Source organism: Fistularia commersonii, chromosome 35, assembly GCF_037954325.1.
Source record: "Fistularia commersonii isolate RoL2024-O1a breed Wild chromosome 35, RoL_Fcom_v1.0, whole genome shotgun sequence".
NCBI classification, from domain to species: Eukaryota; Metazoa; Chordata; class Actinopteri; order Syngnathiformes; family Fistulariidae; genus Fistularia; species Fistularia commersonii.
Window position 1 is genome coordinate 2,844,585 of NC_141318.1, and position 22,333 is coordinate 2,866,917.

Here is a 22,333-nt window from a genome sequence, read left to right on the forward strand (position 1 = left end):
AAAGAGAGAGAGAGGATTAACCTGAGGGTTTGTGTTCTCCTGGAGGAGAACATCTGGGTTCAGGTGGATTCTGTGTTGGAGAACCGGACCCAACCGGACCCCCTGGACCGTCTCCTCTTCCGGGTTTCTGGAGGCTTGAGGAGCAGCAGGACTTGGAGGAGTAAAGTTCTTCAGGTGTTCTACTGGAGACGTACTGAAGAAAAGCCCTGCTGAGGAAAGCAAATCCTGAAGAAGGAGGACGTTCTCCGCTCCGACGTTGCCTTCAGCCAATATAGCTATTTATTTGAACTTGGACCAGAGAAAAAACATCTGTCGAGGTAATATTCGAAGTACATTTGTGAATGTCTCTTTGCATTTTTTTTTTTTTCTTGTCATAAGTATTGCATCTTCAACTTACACGGTAGTCTTCCTCGAGAGTGCACGTGTCACGAAGGGCGGCCGCGGGTTTTTTTTTTTTTTTTTTTTTTTTTCCGGGACGGCAATTGCCTGCCTCGTCCTAGGAGGCAGGGGAGGGGAGGGAGGTCGCGTGACCTCGCCGACCCCTCGGAGGCCGGTGCGGAGCGGTTTAAATCAAAACAAAACAAACAACAATAACGTCAACTTCCTTCCAGCGGATACAAACAAGAGCTAAACACCAGCGGGACCTGGCGAGGGGGGCGGGGACTTTAGCTCCGCCCCCCTTGACCCCGACCTGACTGCATTGAACTCATCCCTGACGAACGGCGGGCTCTGGACACCTTTGGGGGGGGTGAAGTGCACGTGACAGTGCACACACACACACACAAACACACATTTTGACACGTGACCTCCGACGTGCCGATTAGCATCCGACCTGAACGGTGCTAACGGTGTTAGCGCCCTCCGCGCACATGACCTGAGCGGGATCCCCCCCCCCCCCCTTCGCCCGTCCGGGGTCACCTGAAGTGGGCGGGGCCTCGTCGCTCTGGGGGCGGAGTCACAGGGGTCAGAATGTAAACTTGTGCTCTGTCAATGTTTTGGCATTTTGTTTTTTTAATGTTTGAGCACCAGAGGGGTCCCTTCCTGACCCCGCCCACCTGTCAATCACCTTTTACGTTAATCAAGTAAAGACCCCCCAACACACACACACACACACACACACACAAACACACTTGTTAACTTCCCTTCCCCGGCTCAATGAGTCAGGTGACAGTGAGGAGGCGGGGCTTAGCACCGGGAGCGGCTTGGGAGCGCAATAACATTTCAAGCGTCAATAAATCATGAAAGTAAAAAGAAACTAAATAACAACAATGGCTACATTTCTTCGCCCGAAACCCCCCGAGAAAAAAAATGACAACAATAAACCATAAAATATCCACAGGGAGGAGCGGGAAATGCGGAATAAGACTCAAGAAAAAAAATAAGTTAAGTTTTTTTTTGTCTTTCCTTTTCAAGTTTTTCTTTTCTTCCTCGGAGTGGAGGAGGATGAGAAGTGCAACTCTTAATGCCAGAGATTGGTACGACCCGTGGTACGACCCATGGAGCAATTTTGTTTGCTCGTGTTCCAACATTTTCGAGGACGCCACCGGTCGACCCGCCGCCATTTTGCTGCCGTGGCGACCCGGCCCTTCTCCCTCCTCCTCCCCCCCAACACAAATCAACACAAATCAATGTCTAATAAATAAAAAGCATCCCCGGGAAGAGGCTCCGCCTCTTTCCCCATGCACACACGTGGCTCCGCCCCCCCCAGGGTGAGTTTTCACCCCGCCAAAAAAATAACCACTCATTGGACGGTCAAACCTCTTTAGGGCGCCGGGCTTAAAACAAAACAGGAAGTTGTTCAAGCTGACCAGACAAAAGGAGTTATTGCTCGTTACTGCTGGGAGGGGTTTGTCGGCGAGGGGGCGGAGCTTCTGGGGAGGTAAGTGCAGCTTCACCCAATCACTCGCCATCGGGGGAGGGGGGCAAAAACAGGGATGAACCCCCCCCCAATTAACACACACTCACACACACACATATGCGTGGTTGCTTTGGCGGCTATGTGTGTGTGTGTGTGTGTGTGTGTGTGTGTGTGTGTGTGTGTGTGTGTGTGTGTGAGGGGGGGGGATTACCACCCCCCCGATTGGTCTGTTTGACGATAGCACCGAGTCAGTCTGAGCTTCCGGGCTGTCGGAAGCAGAAGAAAAACAACACGGGAGGGGGCGGGGCTACAAGTGTGTGTGTTCTCTGATTGGCTGTGCTTCTGTCCATCAAATGTGGACACAGATGGGAAAGACCAGGATGATTCAAAGGTTTCCTGAATTTAAGTGCGTCTGGGGTCAAATTTGGTAAAAGGAAAATCACCCCTCCCAGGTGTTTGGGTTTTTTCTTCTTTTAAAAAGACGGTTAAAACCAAATGTCAGTCTGACATCACTGCATCATCTGGGTCCCTGCAAGGTTGTTTGTGATTTGGGGGGCGAAGGCGCGGTCATGGACGCGAGTGAAAGGGTGGAAGTTCGGGACGGACGGACAGGATGGGAGGTGGCGGAGGAGGGTCTAGGAGGAGAAGGCCAGTTTGACGCTGCAGGAGGAGTAGCCCTCGTCGCTGGCGACGCTCTGCAGGCTGCTGTGGTCGTCCAGGTCGCTGGTGCTCGCCGTGCTCACGCTGTCCAGCTCTCCATGGGAAAACTCTGTGCTTTCCACGTCCACCTCGATCTCCTCTGCGAGGGGGGAGGAGAAAGAGGGTTAAAGTTTCCCCTCCCGATAAGAAGAACGCCGTTTGTGTGATTGACGGGCCGGATCGGGTGACGCCCCGAAGCCCCGCCCACTTCTGACCCGAGCGAACCCTGGATTGGATGGATTGTCAATATCACGACTGGAGCGGCGTTTTCCATCCGAACGTACTTTTTCCTCCTTTTCTTACCACTTTGTCCTTTTTTATTATTTCTTTAAAAATGTGTATTTTGTGCATATGTATGTGTCCTCTAGTGTCCAGTAAGGCGCCTTAAATAAAATACATTAATATTGCATTAAAATGCAATATTAATATTGATATATTTTTAATATCAAGAGCCACAGAGTGCCTGGCTTCCTGGTTCCCGAGGAAACCGCGAGACGATGCTAACGGTAACCGGCGGCGTCCCGAGGGGGAGACGGTGACCCTAACGGGCGGGTTCCCGTTCGGCGCGTCCGGTCATGTGACCCGTGATGTCACACAGGGCGCGCGGCGAGACCCGACTGGCCATGATGTCACACAGAAGGCGGAGGGGGTTCCTAGAATCCCAGAGGCCCGGCTCACCCTGGTCGGAGTCCGAGCGGTCGGAGCAGAGGGTGGAGCCCACGCTGTCCATGCGCGTCCTCTCGCCCTCCGCCGCGCCGCCCGCCGCCACGCCGCCGCCGCCGCCGCCGCTGCCGCCGCCCTTCAGGAGCTCCAGCTGGCGCTGGAGGTGCCGCTGCTCGCGCTCCAGGGACTCCAGCTGGTACTGGCTCTTCCTGTCCACCTCCTCCAGTTTCTGGGAAGACCGGGGCGGGCAGATATTAAACCCTTTCTTTGCCACCCGAAACACATTGTTTTATTCTAACTTCATTTTTACAAATATTAATTCCTTTTCTTATTTACTGTCATTTTTACTTTATTTACTGTCATTTTTACTTTATTTACTGTCATTTTTATTCTATTTTTATTCTTCGCTATTTTTATTTACTGTCATTTTTATTTTATTTTTATTCTTCGCTATTCTTATTTACGGTCATTTTAATTTTAATTTTATTCTTCGCTATTTTTCTTTACTGTCATTTTTATTTTATTTTTCCCTATTTTTCTTTACTGTCATTTTAATTTTATTTTTATTCTTCGCTATTTTTCTTTACTGTCATTTTTATTTTACTTCTATTCTTCACTATTTTTCTTTACTGTCGTTTTTATTTTGTTTTTATTATTCGCTATTTTGATTTACAGTCATTTTTATTTTATTTTCATTATTCGCTATTTTTCTTTACTGTCATTTTTTCTATTTTTATTATCCGCCATTTTTATTCTTTATTTTTATATAGCTCTATTTTGATTCTTCCCCAGTTGACTGTAGCAGGAATTGATTTCAACGAAAAGCAATTCCCCCCTGAGGGATCAATAAAGTTTTCCGATTCTGTTGATTAAACACTCATCTGGGTCAGCGGGACGGGTAACTAACTCAACTAGCTAACTAACTAAATCACTCACTCCCTTTTTTTTTTTTTTTTCCAGGAACAAACACAAAAAGCTTCTAGATTTTCCATGAGTGTGTGTGTGTGTTTATGTGTGCCAACAACAATATGTGGCTTTATGCCTCGGACCCCTGTCACGTGAGCGCACGCCACCGGCCGGGGAGGGCGGCTCACGTGCACACTTCCCCCCGCCCCAGCAGGTCACATGGGGGCGTGCGAAGCAGGAGGTCCTCAGGTTTTACCCCCCCACCCCCCCCCACCCTTACGGCTGCTAAGCGGCGTTACCTTTATGTGTGTTTTGGCCTTGTTGAGCAGGCCCAGGGTGGTGTGCCGGTTGCAGTCGGGCCCCAGGGGTATGAGCGCCTTCAACCGCTCCAGACACAGCCGCAGGTTAGCTCGCCTGCAGACAGAATGAATTATCAAACAATCTGACAGGTGACGAGGACACCCTTATCACCCTTTCATGACTACAAGTGTGTGTGTGTGTGTGTGTGTGTGTGTGTTGGGTTGAATTCTTTCATCCCCATCCCACCCGTCGCGTTCTGGTTCTGCGAGGAACCTGTTCTCCTCCGTTGTTGAAAGGTAGGAGACGACAGCCATACCCTGATCAGCACTCCATTAAAAACGGAGACTGGGAAACATCTCTGGAGGAGTCCCCCGGGGAGATGTGTGTGTGTGTGTGTGTGTGTGTGTGTGTTATAACACCCTGCTGCTTTAAGAGGAGCTGCTGGCGGGGAGACCGACGCTACGCCTGGATGGCGCCGATAAGAAACGGAGAGCGAGCCATTACGGAGCTGCAGTATGCATGAGCTGTGGAGCATGTGGAGGAGATGAGAGCTCCTGGGGGTGGAGAAGGTGGTGGAGAAGGAGAAGGAGAAGGAGGAGGAGGTGGAGGGTCGCTGATTTAATCTGCAGCTTTAAACATATGGAGGTCACAAGACGCACACGTGCACTCCTGTCCCTACTTCTCTTAGCATAGCGTGATGACTATCAGCCTCCGGCAGTCTTCAGCCTGTGGAATTACCTCTATTCACCTCTGTGCTTTATCTGGGAGGCCTGTGTGTGAAGCACACACACACACACACACACACACACACAGAAAGGCCTGCGTTAATGGCGGTATCAGCTGACAATCTCGCTCTGCTCCTTCACACAGGAGATACAGACGAGACGGGAAGGGAGAATGGAGGATGTCAGCGGAGGGGTTTCCCCCCCTCTTGCAGATAAACAGCCTGTCACACACACACACACACACACACACACACACACATACACACAATGACCATAATGATAAAAACACACTGACTAATAACTTATTGTAACTTACTGATAAGTGACGATAATCACAATAGATTTCCCCCCCCCCCAAAAAAAAACCCTGTGTAAAAGTCTATTTTAACGCAGGCCCCTCCCGGTGCGGATCCACGTGAACACGCTCTCCAGGCGTGCACGTCCTGATAGCGGGGTCACGTATCTGTCGGGGCGTCCCGTCGACAAACTCCAGACGCCGCCGCCTCCTCAGGCAGACGGAGGCCATCATCTCACAGATCTGCCCGCCCCTCCCAGCACCAGGGACAAAGCGAGTCTCGAGGAGAGGGGCGCGCCGACCGCAGAGATAATACTGGCGGTCGCTGATACTGAAACTTTAAATAAAAGTTGTCGGGTTCTTTTTCACTTCGGTACACACACACACACACACGCTTTGCCACGATAGGCCGGCATGTGTTGTGTCAGCATGACGCTAGCTCCTAATCTCTGGATGCACGCCACGCTGACGTCCGATGCAGCCTGACGGCCGCGCTGGGCGATTTGGAGAAAAAGAAGAGTATCTTGGAGGGAGTGTGTGACAGGATGTGTGTGTGTGTGTGTGTGATTGATGGCTGTCAAAGTGTGACGCCTGTTAAACGATCCCTCTCGGCGCGGCGGGGGGTTCAGACGTCGCTCCGGAAGGCTGGAGTGCCGCATCTGTGGCCCCCCGCCGAGCCGCCGGCGACTTTGAGATAACAACCGCGGGGCCGTTTAGCATGCCGGCTACTAGCGCCGCCGCCAGATGCTATCTCCACGCCGTCTCAGCGAAAGGGTTAAAAGTCACGTGCGGTCGCGGTGAAGCCCACTCTCGAGGGTCTCTAATCCCCCTCCTCCTCCTCCTCCCCGACCCGGAGAGGCTTGTTTATCACACAGACCCACGGCCAAAGAGCTTAAAACCATTTGCGGCTTACGATATGAGCGGTGGCTTGTGACCGTAAATACCTGCACGTTAGCGCCGGTATCTCCCGGTGACACGGGCGCCCCGAAACCCCGACCTCTCCCTCGCATTAACAGCCATAGATTGAAGTTAGCACTAGCTGGCTAACAGGACACACCCTTGCTTGATGACGTGCACAAGTGGAGGGAGACACTTGCGCCAGCCCATGTGTGTGTGTGTGTGTCGTACTGAATCCAGGTGGATGAAGTTCTCTGGCACACACTCTTAATCCAAAAATCTGCACACACACAGCTGGCCTTCTCTCCTGAGAATGAGGGGCCCCCTTCCACCGCCTGTGTGTGTGTGTGTGTGTGTGTGTGTGTGTGCCCGTGGCTCCCGATGGGCCCCAGATGGGCGTGCAGGCAGGCAGCTCTGCTTTTTGGCTTCGCCATGTGAGCGGCCAGCCGTGCACGGGTCGCTGCGCCGCACCTTTCCCTCCCCTTCTTCCTCCTCCGACAACCACATGAGCTTCATCCGTTCGTTTCTTTTCCCGATTCCCGAACCCGAGCGGGATTTCGGGGGAAGCCGATCAAACGGGCGTAATCGATCGATCTTTCCGCCATTCCTGCTCCTTCGTTCCTTCCCTCCGGACCCGGGCCAGGCAGAGGCTGCCCTACATTCTCAACTTGTGAACGCATGAATAATGGAGATCTTCTCAGGCCAAGATGTCTGACATAATTACTGAACAAGCTCTTAAAGGGGGAAGAGAGGGTCGGATTTCCAACCTAGATAGTCGTCAATGGACTTTACCGCCCCACCCTTTCAACCCCATTTAACACACACACACATGCTCGCTCCCAATCCGACCCACTTACAGACATGCAGCGGGAAAAGGGACACTGACCCCTCACCCGGTTATTACCATAATTACCCCCCTTCCTCTCCGCCCCCGTCAGCCAACTATCTCCGAATTTGATGCGTGAAAAAAGGAAATAGCGCGGCGGCGGCGTGACGGCTGCTGACGTCAGGTGTCCATCTGAGCGGATGCTTAGCTTCGCTCCCTCCCCCATCCCACCCCCGAGCGACAGGCCTCACTTCTGCCACGTCGCCGAGTTCTGACAGGAAGCACCTTTAACCAAAAACCTGGGCCTCACTGTGTGTGTGTGTGTGTGTGTGTGCGCTAAGACGGAGGGTCATGGGGGTGGCGGATATGTTTCCAGCTTTTTGGAATGTATATTTAATACTGAGATTAGACCCCCCCCCCCCCCTCTTCCAGGACCCCCGAGGGCCTGGATTTATCGGATTTGGGCTCCTGCAGACCCCGGGAGCACTGTGGAAGTCACGCTTTGCTGATGCATCATTTTTTTCAATCGTAATTTCGACATGGATACGAATGCACGAACACACACACACACACACACACACCAGATTAGAGAATCCCTCTGCGCCTTGAGCCGATGCATCTCTCCTCTCTCTCTGTGACCAACTGATGATTCGCTCATCTCCTTTATGAAATACGGACAGATGGGATGGATGCAGAGCCCGAGCGAGATGGGGAGAGCGCGAGCTATGGAGGGATGGGGGAGGGAAAGGGGGAGGAGAAGAGGGGAGGGAGGGAGGGAGGGAGGGCGGTCGGTCTGCGTAATCTGCCCAGAAACTGGCCACGGGCGCAAAGCGGAGCCGGTCTGTCAGGACCCGGGCCGTGGGACATGGAAGCTCCGGACGGAAAGTCCTCCGGCTTAGCCTCGTCCTTTTTTGCTCGAAAAAAAAAAATGGTATCGAGCTTATCGACGCGGGGGGGAGAGGGGGGGGTCCATCCATCGCCCGTATGTACAAACTGAAACATTTCTGAAAGCGGCTGAGATAAGATTTTCCCCCGGCAACAAGAACGCCCATCACTGTCTCTCTCTCTTGAGCTCACAGCTCAAATGTCATATGCAGAATTTAGAATTTAACAAATGTTATCAAGCAACGGGGGGGCGGCTGACATGCAGGCCGTCGTGACCTCAATCCTAAATGAAAAAAAAAAAAAAAAAAAACGGAGAGAGATGCGATGAGTGGAGTGGCGAAACGCTGGCGGGTAGAGTTCCACGCCGATCGCGATGAGAAACGGGGACATAAAACGCAGAACGCCACCACCGCAACTGGATAAATTCCATGTTGCGGGGATCCGGCCTCGCCGACCGACCAATCGCGCGGCAGCGAGCGGCGCACAAAGTGAAAAACGCAGCTGATCACCAGGCAGAACGGCGGCGTCACGCCAGCGGACCCGGGCAACTCCGAGCCACAAATGGCATCCCATAGATGACGCATAGCAACAGCCCGGTTCACAAGGGGGGAGTGAAGAGGAGAGGATGTGAGGAAAAAGACAACACGATTCAGAAATGTATCCTCCCACTGGAAGATGCAAAAAAAACACGTGCTCATACACACACACGTGCAAAGTTCAGTGGTGTGCACGGATGGGGTGGGGGGCTGATGATGCTCGCTGCGGACCCACAGACGGGCCCATCGCTCGCTAACACACGGATTAGTTCACACGTGCACACGCTGCCGTTTAATCTGCTCCGCTGACAAAGGTTGGAAGGGGGGCAGAAGAGGAGCAGGAAGGGGAGGAGGAACGGAGGTCTTCATAATAAACATCAAGAGTGCATGTTTTTAACAAGACCCAATTAGCTTCCTCTATTGTATTATATCATATTGACTTCTATTATATTATATTATGTAGTTAAATCAGATACTGGTGTGTGTGTGTGTGTGTGTGAGAGGAGCAGAGAATGTTCATCATGTCCCAGAAGAATTTAACATCACACACACATACTCTTCATACTAAAACGAGGGGGGGCTTATCTTTCTTAGCCTAGTTGGCACGGCGACTGCACTCGGACCTCATCCGTCAGCGGGTTGATAACATGTTCGCCGCGTGTCACGGGGATGCGTGCGCGGCGTGTACACGACCCCGAGTAGAAGTACTACTGCGGCGACGAAATCACCGGTCGCTGTAACCTCTGGGCGGAGTTAGCTTGCCGGCTAACTTGACAACCTACGCCAGCGGGAGGAAGGAACACAGAGGTGGTTCTTCCTGGAACAGCGTGTGAGAACGTTATGAGCGTGCATGCGTGTGTGTGTGTGTGTGTGACGTCTAACCGTCGTTATTTTACAAGCGGACAGTCAACCCGACGTCTGAGGCCTGAAAATGATCCGCGTTTTCCGCCCTCCTCCTAACGGGACTCCGCAAGCGCGCGGCGAGATAAGATGGGTCAGGGCGCAAAGTCAGGGGTCAGAGGTCAGGATGATAAAGGGTGACAGGTGAGCCTTTAGACATCAGCTTCTTGCTGAGAAGCTACTCATAACTCTACGATACGAGAGTTGGCGGAGTATTGGGTCATTCAGACCGGAGCCAATCCCAGCTGACGAGGGGGGGGCTTAACCTGGATCAGCTGTCAATCATCCAACTGGTCTCCGTCTCATTCACAACCGAGGACAATCTAAGAGTCTCCACCGAGCCTGCTGACTGTGTTTGGACCAGGAGCCTGGCGGGGGCCGCTTTCTGGCCACAACGCCGCTCTGTCATCCCCCTTAGAATTAGCTGCGTCTTGTGCACGTTCCATGTCAATGACAGGGCTGGAAGCGGTCCGTGTGCACGCACCCTTCCTGCTGGCGGCGGATCGCAGCTTGCGTGCAGCTCCAAACATCCCTTAGTCAGGTGTGTGTGTGACCTCGTCCTCCGCTCATCCCATGAGCTCCTCCATCGATTGCTCCTCCCCTGATACCATTGTTAGGGAAAGGGTGTGAGGGTGTGTGTGTGTGTGTGGAGGGGCGGCGTGCCCCAACACGTGTGCGTGCTGTAGCCGGGCTCGCCAGACCAAAGATCAAGTCCCTTAAGCTGCTTTCCCGAGCCAAGAAAAGCCTACAAGTCGTCACGTTGGTCGGAACAAGCGGTCCCAGTTCCAGCCCCCCCCCCCCCCCGCCCCCCCAACCCCGCAGCGGCAAACGGAGAATGGGTTGCACTCAGCGACACACACATACACACACTCACACACACCACTCCAAGTCACAGAGAAGGAAGCCCTGGCTTTTTCATGTCTGACTGATCATCCGACCCAGAGGCCTGGAACAACAGCGCTCAGACGTGGAGGCTACGTGTGTGTGTGTGTGTGTGTATGTATGTGTGTGTGTAAAGGGGGGGGCACACCCGTAGGTGTAATGCTGGCTTCGCCTGACATTAGCTGGCGTACGGACGGAAACACAGACCTCCTGTGAGTTTGGTGTCTAAGAACGGAGAGGAAGAGGAGGAGGAGGAAAATGTACTCACCTGTTCTTCTCCAGCTCGTTGTGTGTGGACCTGCGAAGACAAACCGAAGACAAACGGACAGAAGTTAACACTCGGATCGACGGAGTGGGAGGAGCTCGGATCCGTGTGCGGGGGTAACGGTGTAAAAAAAACGTATCAAACATGGCGGAATCAAACATGGCTGCCAGGAGGCAAGATTGTCTCGCGGGCTATTTCTTCCATTAATAGTGAAGAGGCAACCGGCCCTAACAGCGTCAAACGTGCACGATCCTACCCGTCGACACAATGCACACCTTCCATTGTTTGTGTGTGTGTGTGTTTGCTGCTGGGGAAGTGCGAGAGCTCGTATACGAGCACTGTGGTGAACGCTTACTGCCGTGTTAATAATTTTAAGTGAGTCCGCTGATCCCTGGGTGTCTTGACACATGTTAGGACGTCAAGGACGCCCTCCTGCGCTAATATGACTGAACCACCCATACACACACACACACACACACACACAGCTCCAGTGCATCTTATCACTACAGCAATGCATCATCTGTGGTCGTGCCAGGAAGTCAGCCGACTCATCTGCCTCCTCCGTGGAGTATGGGCCGGTAACGTTCCGAACCAAGGAACGGCGGTTCTTTAAGGGTTCCGCTGGAAACCGGGCCACCACCCGGAGCACACGGTGAATAATTCACGCCAGTGAAAACACCATATGTGTGCGTTGGAGTGAACGGGCATCTGTGTACTGGAGTACGCGAGGCAGAGCGTAGAGTCAACCCCCCCTCCCGTTCCCCCCATCAGATGTCAGGTTCTTCTGCTGCGTCACAGGCATACTGGTTGAACTGGACTTCCTGTGATAGCATCCCGTAGCGATGGTGAGTCATTTGCACTTCCTGGTTTGGTGCCCACTCTGACATTAAGAGGTTCAGTGGAGGGGGAGTGTTATTCAATGTACGGGTGTCAACCGGTAGATTAGCAGAGGTGGGCTAGGAGCGGGCTAGGACCAGGCGGACCGCAATCCCAACGGGTGTCGGCTTTGGAGATTTCCATCTTCTCGCTGTGGTTGGGTGAATGGCGCCCGACTGGGGCTGTAATCCTAGAGGCGGAAAATGCCGGGATTATCGGACGGTGATACGTTGAGGTACGTGGAAGTGTAAGATTATGAAACCTGGAGGAGGTGGTGAATCCTCGCCGTCTTCACCCGTTTCCTGCAAACACCACAGCCCGTAACTCCGAAGCAGAAGGGGGGGGGGGGCGGGGGGCGGGGGGAGCTTTCCTGCCCCGCAATAACAAACCACTCTAAAAATAGATTTTTTTTGATGCTCTCAAGAAGCAAGTGATGCAGACAGAGGGAAGCTAACGAAACCCATCCCCGTTTTTTGAGCCAATCCCGTCAGCGTTTTTTCATTTTGAAAAAAACAAAACAAACAAAAAAAACATCACTTTTGCCACAGTCCCTAACTTCAGGGGCAAAGTCACTCTGACAATTTGCAGACATGGAAAGTGAGCAGACATGTAGGGAGTGGTGACAACCCCCCCCCCCACACACACACACATACATACACACACACACACACACAGTCACATCACAATCCAGGAAGCTCTTGCGGTTGAAGCTGAGATGATGACGGGCTCCTCACCTGTTGTGGTTACTGCTGAACTTCTTGTTCCGGAATTTCCTTTGCCTCTGGTAATTCGTGCTCTGATTGGACGGGAATGTCGAGGCGTAACCGTGTTCGCACTCTGGAGAAACAAACAAACAAACGAATAAACAAACAAATAAAAAACAAACAGAGGTCACAAGTCACGTGTCACAGCTTAGTGCGACGCTTAGTGCTCGGTGCCCCGGATGTCATACACACACACACACATACACACACACACACACACACCTCTCTCCCTCCGCTCCAGATATTCCGCAGCCTCCAACAACCGCTGGATGTTTATCAGCTGAACGGCCGTCATCCTCTGCCGTTAAAACCCGCTCGTTGGCTCTGTGATCTCGCCGGCGTTCTTTTTTAAAAAATTGTTGTAGCAAGAAAATAAAGAAATAAAGAAAGAAAGAAGGAAAGAATTGAAGGAAAAACGACTGCTGTCTTGCAGGACGCGGGAGAAAACGGCGCTGAGGTTATCGAAAAATTAATTCATGTCAATTGGATACATAAATTAAAAATAATAATAAAAATCTCGTTTCGTTTAGTTTGCTTCACGGCGATCCTCGACGGAGGGTAAGACAAACATACCGAGTGTCCGGGCTAGCGGGCTACAGGCGAAAAAAAAAAAGAACTGAAAAAATGAAACTTAAACCTGCGTGAAAGTAATACAAGTGCACTATGAAACGCGTTGATAATTAAAAAAACAAATGAAGAAAATAAACTAAAAGAAAGATAGAAATGAAATGAGGCGTCCGCCGGGAAAAGCAGAGCCAGCGAGGCGGCCGCCGCTGCTGCTGCTGCTGCTGCTGATCGCTTCCGCTCCTGTTTGTTTACATAGAAGCTGCACAGCTGGGCGGGGCCAAGGCGGAAGTACAGGGGGCGGGGCTCTTACGGTGCGGTCTGGGAAATGTAGTCCTATTTCCGTCTGCCGCTATCCGTGGCAATTTTAGCTGAATGTCACAGCGCGGCGGGGAAGGAAAAGTGAGCGAAAATCGCGATCGTTCGCTGTCAGGCACGACGGCAGACAGTTTATACCGGTTGAAAAACAAGAAAAAAAACAGAAGTCATGTCTGAGTTAGCATTTTAAAGCGACGCTAGTAAAAGTCAGGCGAATTTGAGGCTTTAAATTGAATAGAATGCTATTTTTTTTTGTTTAACTGAGTTTTGTGATTAGCCACGACATTTCTATTCAAGTAAATCTGATTTTACCGGTTTTAGACATTTATTTCGTCACGACTGTCAAGGTTTATGCTCCTCCTTTACCGCAGGCGAACCAAAAAAAATAAAAAAAAATCCTCCAAGTCCCGTGATCCACCGCGACCGCGTGGGCGCACGTGAGAGCCGGGCCCGGCAACACGTGACGTCATGCCCGACGGAGGCAGCCGATTGGCCGCACCCTCTTCACGGGCCCAAGCGCGCGCCGGGCCAACGGGCGGCGGGGCTCTGTGCCATGTGGAGAGGCGCGCGACACGCCCACGTGTCGGGTTTGGTGGGGGGGGTGAGAGATTGTATTAACTGAATAATCAGTATTTATTTGTTCTGTGTTATATATTTTTTTCCTTTTTGTTGTCACTCCATTCTCACCCTGCTTATCCATTTTTTTACTCTTATTTTATTTTCATTTAGTTACGTATTTTTTATCCTTGCTGCTGTTGTCAACTTTTTTTATTTATATTCGAATTATAATTGTAATTCTTAATGATTCTATTCGAAATATATTCAAATTCATGGATCTTCTATTTTATATTCATATTTACATTTATATTTATAGCGCTTCTATTTTACATTTGTATTCATATTATTAATATGGTTATTGTTGCGCTTCTATGATAACGAATACGGAGATCAAAGAGTCCAATCTTATCATATCTTTATATTCTTTGTAATAATATTTTAATAATAATAATAATAATAATAATAATAATAATAATAATAATAAAGCATTAGTTGAGTTGTGAGTTGACAAAATGGGGGTCGGATTGACACGGACGGATCCGATCACTTAATATGTCGATGAGTTCGATCGATCGTAATCGATAAAAAAAGGCCTGGATAAGCGTCAGATCAAAGAAAAAAGACGTCTATTTCCCTTTTATCTGCAGATGTTTGAAATCACAGCGGCCTCCCCCCGCATTCCTCCTATCATCTATAAAGTTTAAAGTTGTTTCTTCTTCCCCGTCGAATCTGCGGGGGCGCGATGACGTCATCCCCCCCCCCACACACACACATACATACATACACACTGAGCGTGCGGGTCGCTGCCATGTAGTGAAACGGCAACACACACGCACACAATGTCATATTGCAATTTTCTATGATGTAATAATAATAACAATAATAATAATAATAATAATAATAATAATAATAATAATAAGCTATAAAAAAAAGAACTCACAGATATGCACGGACACGCACACTCGCGTTTCCGGTTGTGCAGGTAGGGAAAGCGTTGCAGCGATGTGGTGGTGTGTGTGTGTGTGTGTGTGTGTGTGTGTGTGTGTGTGTGTGTGTGTGTGTGTGTGTGTGTGTGTGTGAGGGGGGTAATAACGTCGTAACAACGGCGTTTCGAGTGAGTTGACAGCGATGTCCAGTCTCCAAGCGATGCGCAAATGTGTGTGTGTGTGTGTGTGTGTGTGTGTTGGGGGGATTTAATTGCAAGTCGGCAGAAACAGAACTCACTTCCGTCCTTCCGATCGGCGCCGTCGACGACCCTCGCCGCCTCCAGCAGGACCTGCACGTATCTCTGGAAGGCGCCGAAGTGCTCCGCGGGCTCCCCGGGGCCGAAGACGTCGCCAAACGCGCATCCGGACGCCTCCAGGTCCTGGAGCGACGCTTCGGAGTCGAAGAGGAACTCCTCGCTCTTCAGACTTTCTCGCTGCCCCTCACTTTTGGCCATTTGGTTTGTTTATTTGACTTTATTTGTGCACTTGTTTCGGGTCTTCCTGGCGTGGATCCGTGGGACAACTACCGGTGGATGCTCCTGTCAGACAGCTTCCCTTCGCTCTCCTTCCTCTCCGGTGAATGCGGGGTGTTTCATATAAACCAGTGGCCAATGTCAGTGGGCGGCGGTGCGTTGGAAGGCCGTAGCTCCGCCCCTTTTTTGCCCGCGAGCCTCCGCAGGGTCCCTAAGCCCGCAGTACGTTCGCAGCCCGCAGTACGTTCGCCTGACTTGACCCCGTCAAGTCTGCCGATGCCCGGGGCAAAACTTGTACGCTCCAAAAACTCAAGTGTAAGGCCTGATGTGCGCTTACTCTATTGTTACCTCCGGTTTTAAAACACCTGAACTCACCCAGGTGACGTAAAACACCTCAGATGTCTTTTAATTAATATCAGTTTTGAAAATCCCCTTTTGCGGTTTGCGACTTAAAAATGTAAGCAGTAATCTGTGCGAAACACACGGCGTCGGAAACATCCCGCGGAAAGGTTTCATTAAATATCACCAAAAAAGCCAATAAAAAACATAGTTACACCTGTTCTACAGCGACTCACAGACCTGAGCGGGTTAAAGAACTAATCGATATGTGCAAAAAAGCTAAAGAAAACACAAATTATGACAAGTTATGAGGAAATGCAGTAACAAAAAGCTACCTCTGCTTGTTGCTTTTGCCGGCCCAACCCCACCCCCGCCGCCGCCGCCTATTCTGCGCACCACAACTTGAGTTACTACAATGTAATTACTATGTTATTACACTTGTAATGTTATTACAGTGGTATTACTATGGTATGGGAACGCGCCTTTGGTGACGACGCATGCTTTATGTACTTTTAACGCCACCTCACTGTCGAACCCAGGGAGTGTCCTGACCTCTTGGTGCCCCGAGTGTCCTAACTGGTAATTTTTTTTTTTTTAATTTTTAAAGCTCTGGAGATCCAGAGCCGGAGTGTGTGTCGATGCAGAGGAGCTGAAGCTCCACTCAGACACATCAGCGGAGCTCGGCGGGTGTTTGAAAGGTCGACGCCACAAGGGCTTTGAAGCCTCGAGCTCGCAAGCGACCCTTACGGAAGTGAGGTTCTCGCAACAGGGTGCCAGTTGAGGTCATCCTGAGCGCTTGAGATGGAAACCAGGAAATAAGTTCTCGTCCTCCACGGACCTGCGCCCGGAACTCGCCAAGGCAGCGCGCCCCTCCTCCACTGCTTCAAAGCGCCGGCGGCGGCGGTGGCGGCGGTTTGCCACCGTTTGATGTGAAGTTCACAGAGATAGAAACTTTCAAGCCCAGAGGGGAAGGGGGGGTTCTGAAGGTCCCCGCCGCTTCTGCTCCGGCCCCAGCAAGGGGTAAAAGGGGAAGGGCTCCTTTTAGCAGCTTGAAAGGTGACGTCAAATAAGCGGTTTACGAAAGGTGCCCGGGCACTTCCTGTTTGGGTCGTTTACCCCAGAGTCCGAATCTGGGTCACGGGGGCGTGCTGCGAGGCGGCCAATCGGAAGGCTCCGTCATGCCCGACCCTGGCGTGCCTTCAGCTTCGGGAAGGGTTCACTCGTCCGGGTCGGGAGCGAACCGGGGAGGGAGCCAAGGCTGCCGTCGAGTGTGTGTGTGTGTGTGTGTGTGTGTGTGTGTTTGTGGAGGTGGGGGTGTCCTAACATGAAGGCAAAGACTTCTGAGACAGTGCTCAGGGGCACTTGGTGTTTTGAAGAAGGCCTCTTCATGGCGGCGGCGTGATTACAGGAAGCCCCTGTGCTAGTTTTAATTAAAAGCTAACAGCCACATCAAAACAACGGGGGGTCACGCGCTGCGTTCAATGACAACCGCTTTATCTCTGCCTGCAGGGCGAGACCACGACAGCCGGCTCACCTGCAGCATCCCAGAGCCAAACTGACAGCAAGGACGCTAGCAAGCTAAGCTAAACAAAAATGGCCGCCTGGAACACAGAGTACCACAGAATGTCTTCATATCCGCACACATTTTATTTTAGTTAATTTCAATTCATTTATTCACTTGTTGTCCCTTAAAGTTGTGCTGATGTTCTCGACACCAGGTGTTTTTACCAGGAGGCGGGGCTTAACCCGCTGTCAATCACAGGGTGAGCTGTCAATCATCAGACCCCGTCATTCACAGCCAACATGACAGAGTCTCCAGTGAACCTGCTGACTGTTTTTAGGCTGCGGGAGGACGACGGGGAACCCTGGAGAGCCCTGACCCGGTGTCACCCAGCCAATCCAGACGCCCGGAGCCTGGGCGGGCGGCGTGGCGGCGATGCCAGACGGCGCCGCTGCCGCCGCTCTTGTCTCTGGCCCCAGCTCACTGACCTTCTCTGAAATGTCACCGGCTGGAGGACCCTTGCAGCCGGAGGTCTTTTTTTTTAATTAAACCGCGTTCACGTCGTGCACCTCCGTGGCACGGACGTCGGCGGCGTGCACACTCGGGGGTCGGGGGGGGCAACATGGAGGGAGGCTGGGGTTAAACACAAGCCCTAAATCACCCTCTTTTGTTTTGGCCCCTGTCCACCGGTGTGGCCGACAAGGCCTCTGAAAGGACGCTCTCAAAGCCTTTCCGTCCCCTCCTCATCGTCATCGTGGGAGGTCAGCGCAAAACACACACACACACACACACACACACACACACACACACACAGAGTCACACAAGTCAATTACTGTAATTCCTCAGCTCACACGTCAACTCTTTACATGCAGTTTCCCAAACTAATCTGCCCCCATCACACACACACACACACACACACACACACACACAAACACACACAGGTTTTTTGTTAAAAATACTTTGTGTAGGGGGGGGGGGGGGGCGACAGACGTGACTCGGTGGTGGTGATGATGCATTTTTCCTTTCCTCATGCAGATTGTCCGGACCTGACCTCGCGCTGACACCGCAGGCTATGCTATACGACGCTACCTGCTTCTTTTCCCAAGGGCTGTGCGGAGGGTGGGGGGTCTCGGCGTGATACTGATCTGAGTCCCGTCAAGATGGCGGTCGGACATTTCTTTTGTTTGACCCGACCGTGGGGGATTTGGAAGGGGGGGGGGGGGCTTCCTGGGTATTATCTCCGTTCCAGGATATTCTCAGCCCTTCCTCGTGATACTGTGTCAAAACAGCACATTTCCAGAGTTGTGTGGACCCCCCACCACACACACACACACACACACACACACACACAGATGCACACTAACTCCACGTTTTTCTTTAAATTCCACAACACAAAAGGAGGCGGCTTGCTAACACACGCACACACACCGTGTTCTTCTTTAAATTCCTCTACACAAAAAGAAGCGGCTGGCTAACACACACACACTCACACACACACTCAGGGTGAGACGTAGACCTGTTAGACAGCAGACTGATGTTGACCCCCCACCACCATCACCACCACATTGCCCTTTGCCTTTCGCTGACCATTGTTTGCCTCTTGTTCCCAGGAACTGACATCTGGTGACAAAGACCGTGCCATGGCGGGAAAAGAGGGTGTGTGTGACATGCAGAGGTAAAACACACACGTATTCACTCACACACACTCACGCAAAACAGCGAAATAACCTGTTTGCCAGTCAATGAGCGGCGGCGATTCACGCAGGAAGTCGCTCCCGCTGGGAAAACACCACAAACGGGAGGTTCTGCATTCACGACATTTGACCCGGCTTGCCACGCATGACCACCTAGCGAGGTGTGTGTTGTGCACGACCTGATGAGCTCAACCACAACATCTCCAGGAAGATCTTGCAGAATCCAGCTTGTTGACGGTGCAGAGCTTCAGAAGCCTGGGGTCCAGATGGGACGGCTAACGCTGCGGGTCGCTCGCTAGCCTGTCATTTTAGCCGCGGAGGCCTCAGACTGCTGGCACTGCATCTGTAATGGACACGCACACACACACACACACACACACACACACGGGAACCGGCCACCCGCCTGCAGACTGGCTCTGATGTGGGATGCTGCCAAATTAGCTAGCGGGGCCCCGGGGCCGCCACTCCTGCAGATTAGAGAGGAGAGCGGAGGTCCGAGAGGGGGGTCGGGGAGGTCGTGGGGGGGGTACAGGTTCAAAGAGCTAATGACCTGCACAGGGTGGGGGGGGTGACCTGGTTATGGTCTGGTGAATGGGTCAGAAAATGCCCTGATGTTATTTAGTGATGCTGCTAAACGAGTTGGTTGCTGCTGGTCATCAGCCGCCAGCCCTTCTAACACTAACTCTTCATCAGCTAACCACTCAAAGCTAACTTAACCAACTGCCCTCAACCAGCTAACTCATCATCAACAAATGCTTCACCAGCTTAACATTCACCAGCTAACCCTTTACTTGCTAAATCCTTCAACAGTTTAACTTTTACGAGCCAACTCTTCAGCAGGTAAACCTTTAGCAGCTAACTCTTCAACAGGTTACATCAAGCAGCTAAGTCTTCAGCAGTTTACTTGTAACCAGCTAAACTTTTATGATCTAACTCTTCACCAGCTAAACCCTTAGCAGCTAACCCTTAACAGCTTACTCTTAACGAGCTAAACTGTTCAGAAGCAAAATCCTTCACCAGCTAACCCTTTATTAGCTTAATCCTTCAACATCTAAACTTTTACCGTCCAAATCTTTAGCAGTTAACACTCCAGCAGCTGACTCTTCAGCAGGTTTCTCTTAACCAGCTAAACGTTTACTCGCTAACTCTTCAACAGCTAACTCCTTAGCAGGTAACCATTCAGCAGGTTACTTGTAAACAGCTAAAACCTTCACAAAATGAAACCCTTCACCAGCTAACCCTTTACTAACTAACTCAACCAACTAAACCCTTCACTACCCAATCCCTTACCAGCCAACCCTTTACGAGTGAACCCTTTACTAGCTTATCTAAGGCTACTTGTGTCATCCAGGGCCTTGACCATCCTCAAGGTCAACCAGCTAAACCTGTCACCATCAAGCCCTTTAATAGCTAACCCTCAACTAGCTAACCCTTTACTAACTAACTTCACCAGCTCACCCTTTAAAAGCTCTTTACCAGAGCAAAGTTTGAAATCTGAAATTAGCACAGTCAGGAGACGAGGACACATGAGGACGAGGATCCTCCCTTTTTTTTTTTCAAATTGCTTCCTGTTTCTCCAGCTCCTGTTTCCTTTCCCCGAGGAGCTCAGCGACCAAACTCCCCGATATCTGCGTGCACGGCGGAGTTAAACATCTGCATGTGTGTGTGTGTGTGTGTGTTTTTTCACATATGATCCAAAGGCATGATGACGCTGGAGGACGGTCTGTCTCCATGGAGCCAAAGTAAAGTGTAACCTCTCCTTGCTGAGTGTTTGCCCACAGAACTGATCTGGTCAGTGTCTTCCCCCCCCGTTCCCCTCTGTTTTCCCCTCTGTTAGTCACTTCCTTTCAGCGGCTAGCACTTCTTCCTTTCACACTTCACAACCCACGCTCCTCCCCCCCGAAATCCACAACCCACGCTCCTCCCCCCCGAAATCCACAACCCACGCTCCTCCCCCCTCGGTCTATTCTGCCTGCTCTTACAAGCCAGGGAGACGAGTGTGTCGTCTGGAGGGAGGGGTCAGATCGGGTTGGAGGGGCGGTTCCTGCCCGCAAGAGGCGAGGAGCGGCGAGGAGCGGCGTGGAGCGACGTGGAGCGCTAATGTTCCACTGGGTTCTGGTTGATTGAATTATTATTTTCATTCTGAAGGATGGTTCCACCGTGGAAATCCCATTAGGATGAGAGTTGGCCCAGCGGGAGGAGTCGTGCACGGCTGCTTTAACCCGGATTGAAAGGGGGGGGGGGGATTAAATCCAAAGGTATCTTCTCATTGGGTGTGAAAATTATTGATCGCAATAATCAATAATTGTGGACTGTCACAGAGACGTGTGACAGGTCTCCACCCATCTCCAAGGTGTGCTGCTAGCTGCCTGCTCTGCACGTTTACAGGAAATAGCGTTGTCACGGTTGCGATTGGACGCCGCCTGAGCCCTCCCCGCTTTATCTTCTGTTTTCCTTCACGGGGCGTCGCCCCCGGCAACGCGGCGGGTCAACGGAGAATCGTAAACATCACCACAGACTCTGCATTTCCGGTCCGGCCGGCGCGCCATCGGGAATGGCGTTTTTTCGAGGCCGGCCAAGGAGAAGCGGGACGTTGAAGAACGCCATTATCCGGAAGATACCGGAAAGCGGGTGTCCGTGCCCTTAGAAAGGCATCCACTCGGCAGGGAGGCGACGGGTTACCGTGGCGGCGGCAGCGGCGAGCAAGTTTGTCAAACAGGAAGTAAAAGACGCACACAACCAATAACATGTTGGTGACAGTGCATTAGCTAAACCTTTATCCAGTATTTCCTGTTTGACGCAGGAAGTAGGGAGAAGAGGTTTCAGCTGCGAAACAAAAGCGGTGATTTAGCAAACCGGTGGGGGCGGAGCCTAATCTGACGCTACTCAACCAGTGCTGCAAGAGTTACGACGGCCAGTGAGGCAGATCTGACCAACAACACCGAGTTATCACACACGATCACACACACACACACACACACACACACACACACAGTACTGAAGAAGGCACAAATAGGCTAGAGCAGTAGAAAATGTGTGCTAGAAAATGCTGAGTAATGAAATTAGACACACACACAGGACATCATTTGGGGGGGGGGTGTAACTCTGTCAAAGTAGATTTCCCAGTTTTTTATTTCATTTTAAAGTTGACCCCTACCTCCTCTCACACACACACACACACACACACACACACACACACACACACACGTGCACCCTCATCTTCACAATGGATGTAAACACAAGTTACGAGTCAGGAATTTCTGCATCTGTCCCGTCTGAATTGCGTGCCGTTACCCAGAAAGGACTGAGTTGGAGCAGCTAACGCCCAGGAAGCTAACCCAGCAAGCACTTGTGGGGGTGAGGGAGGTCGAATCGCCACAAACACACGGAAGCCAGCAAACCTGTTCGCCAGTCAACGGGAGGCGAAGCGATGATTCATGGGGGGGAAGTTGCTCCCGCTGCAAACACACGCCACGAACAAGACGTTCTGCATTCACATCACAGGACAGAACCATCTGGCGAGGAGTGTGTTGTGCACAACCTGGTGAGCTGAACCACAACATCTCAAGGAAGATCTGGCAGAATCCAGCTTGTTGTTGCAAAACGATGGTCCGGAGCAACCA

At 51.4% G+C, this 22,333-nt stretch overlaps 1 protein-coding gene across 2 annotated transcripts; it reads right to left on the bottom strand.

The window, feature by feature from the left end:
- Positions 1–265: 265 nt before the first annotated feature.
- mxi1 (max interactor 1, dimerization protein) lies at positions 266–15,278 on the bottom strand. 2 transcript variants are annotated; one of them, XM_086142804.1, is made up of 7 exons: positions 12,851–13,072; positions 12,500–12,620; positions 12,248–12,350; positions 10,641–10,670; positions 4,426–4,540; positions 3,236–3,449; positions 266–2,657 (listed from the first exon to the last, which is right to left on the bottom strand). In XM_086142804.1, the coding sequence occupies exons 2-7, from the start codon at positions 12,570–12,572 to the stop codon at positions 2,494–2,496; spliced, it is 699 nt and encodes a 232-aa protein (XP_085998930.1). In that variant the 5' UTR covers positions 12,573–12,620; positions 12,851–13,072; the 3' UTR covers positions 266–2,493. The 2 variants fall into 2 exon arrangements, with proteins under 2 accessions (XP_085998930.1, XP_085998929.1); XM_086142803.1 differs by lacking the exons at positions 12,500–12,620; positions 12,851–13,072 and adding an exon at positions 14,942–15,278.
- Between the last annotated feature and the right edge of the window lie 7,055 nt (positions 15,279–22,333).

Bases quoted from the DNA above. Each gene is read 5' to 3' on its own strand.
- mxi1 (XM_086142803.1), bottom strand. From the start codon at position 15,158: ATGGCCAAAAGTGAGGGGCAGCGAGAAAGTCTGAAGAGCGAGGAGTTC. The intron at 10,671-12,247 runs GTGAGGAGCCCG...TTGTCTTCGCAG, and splicing joins TTCAGCAGTAACCACAACAG to GTCCACACACAACGAGCTGG. The intron at 2,658-3,235 runs GTGAGCCGGGCC...CCCCCCTCGCAG, and splicing joins CCGCTCGGACTCCGACCAGG to AGGAGATCGAGGTGGACGTG.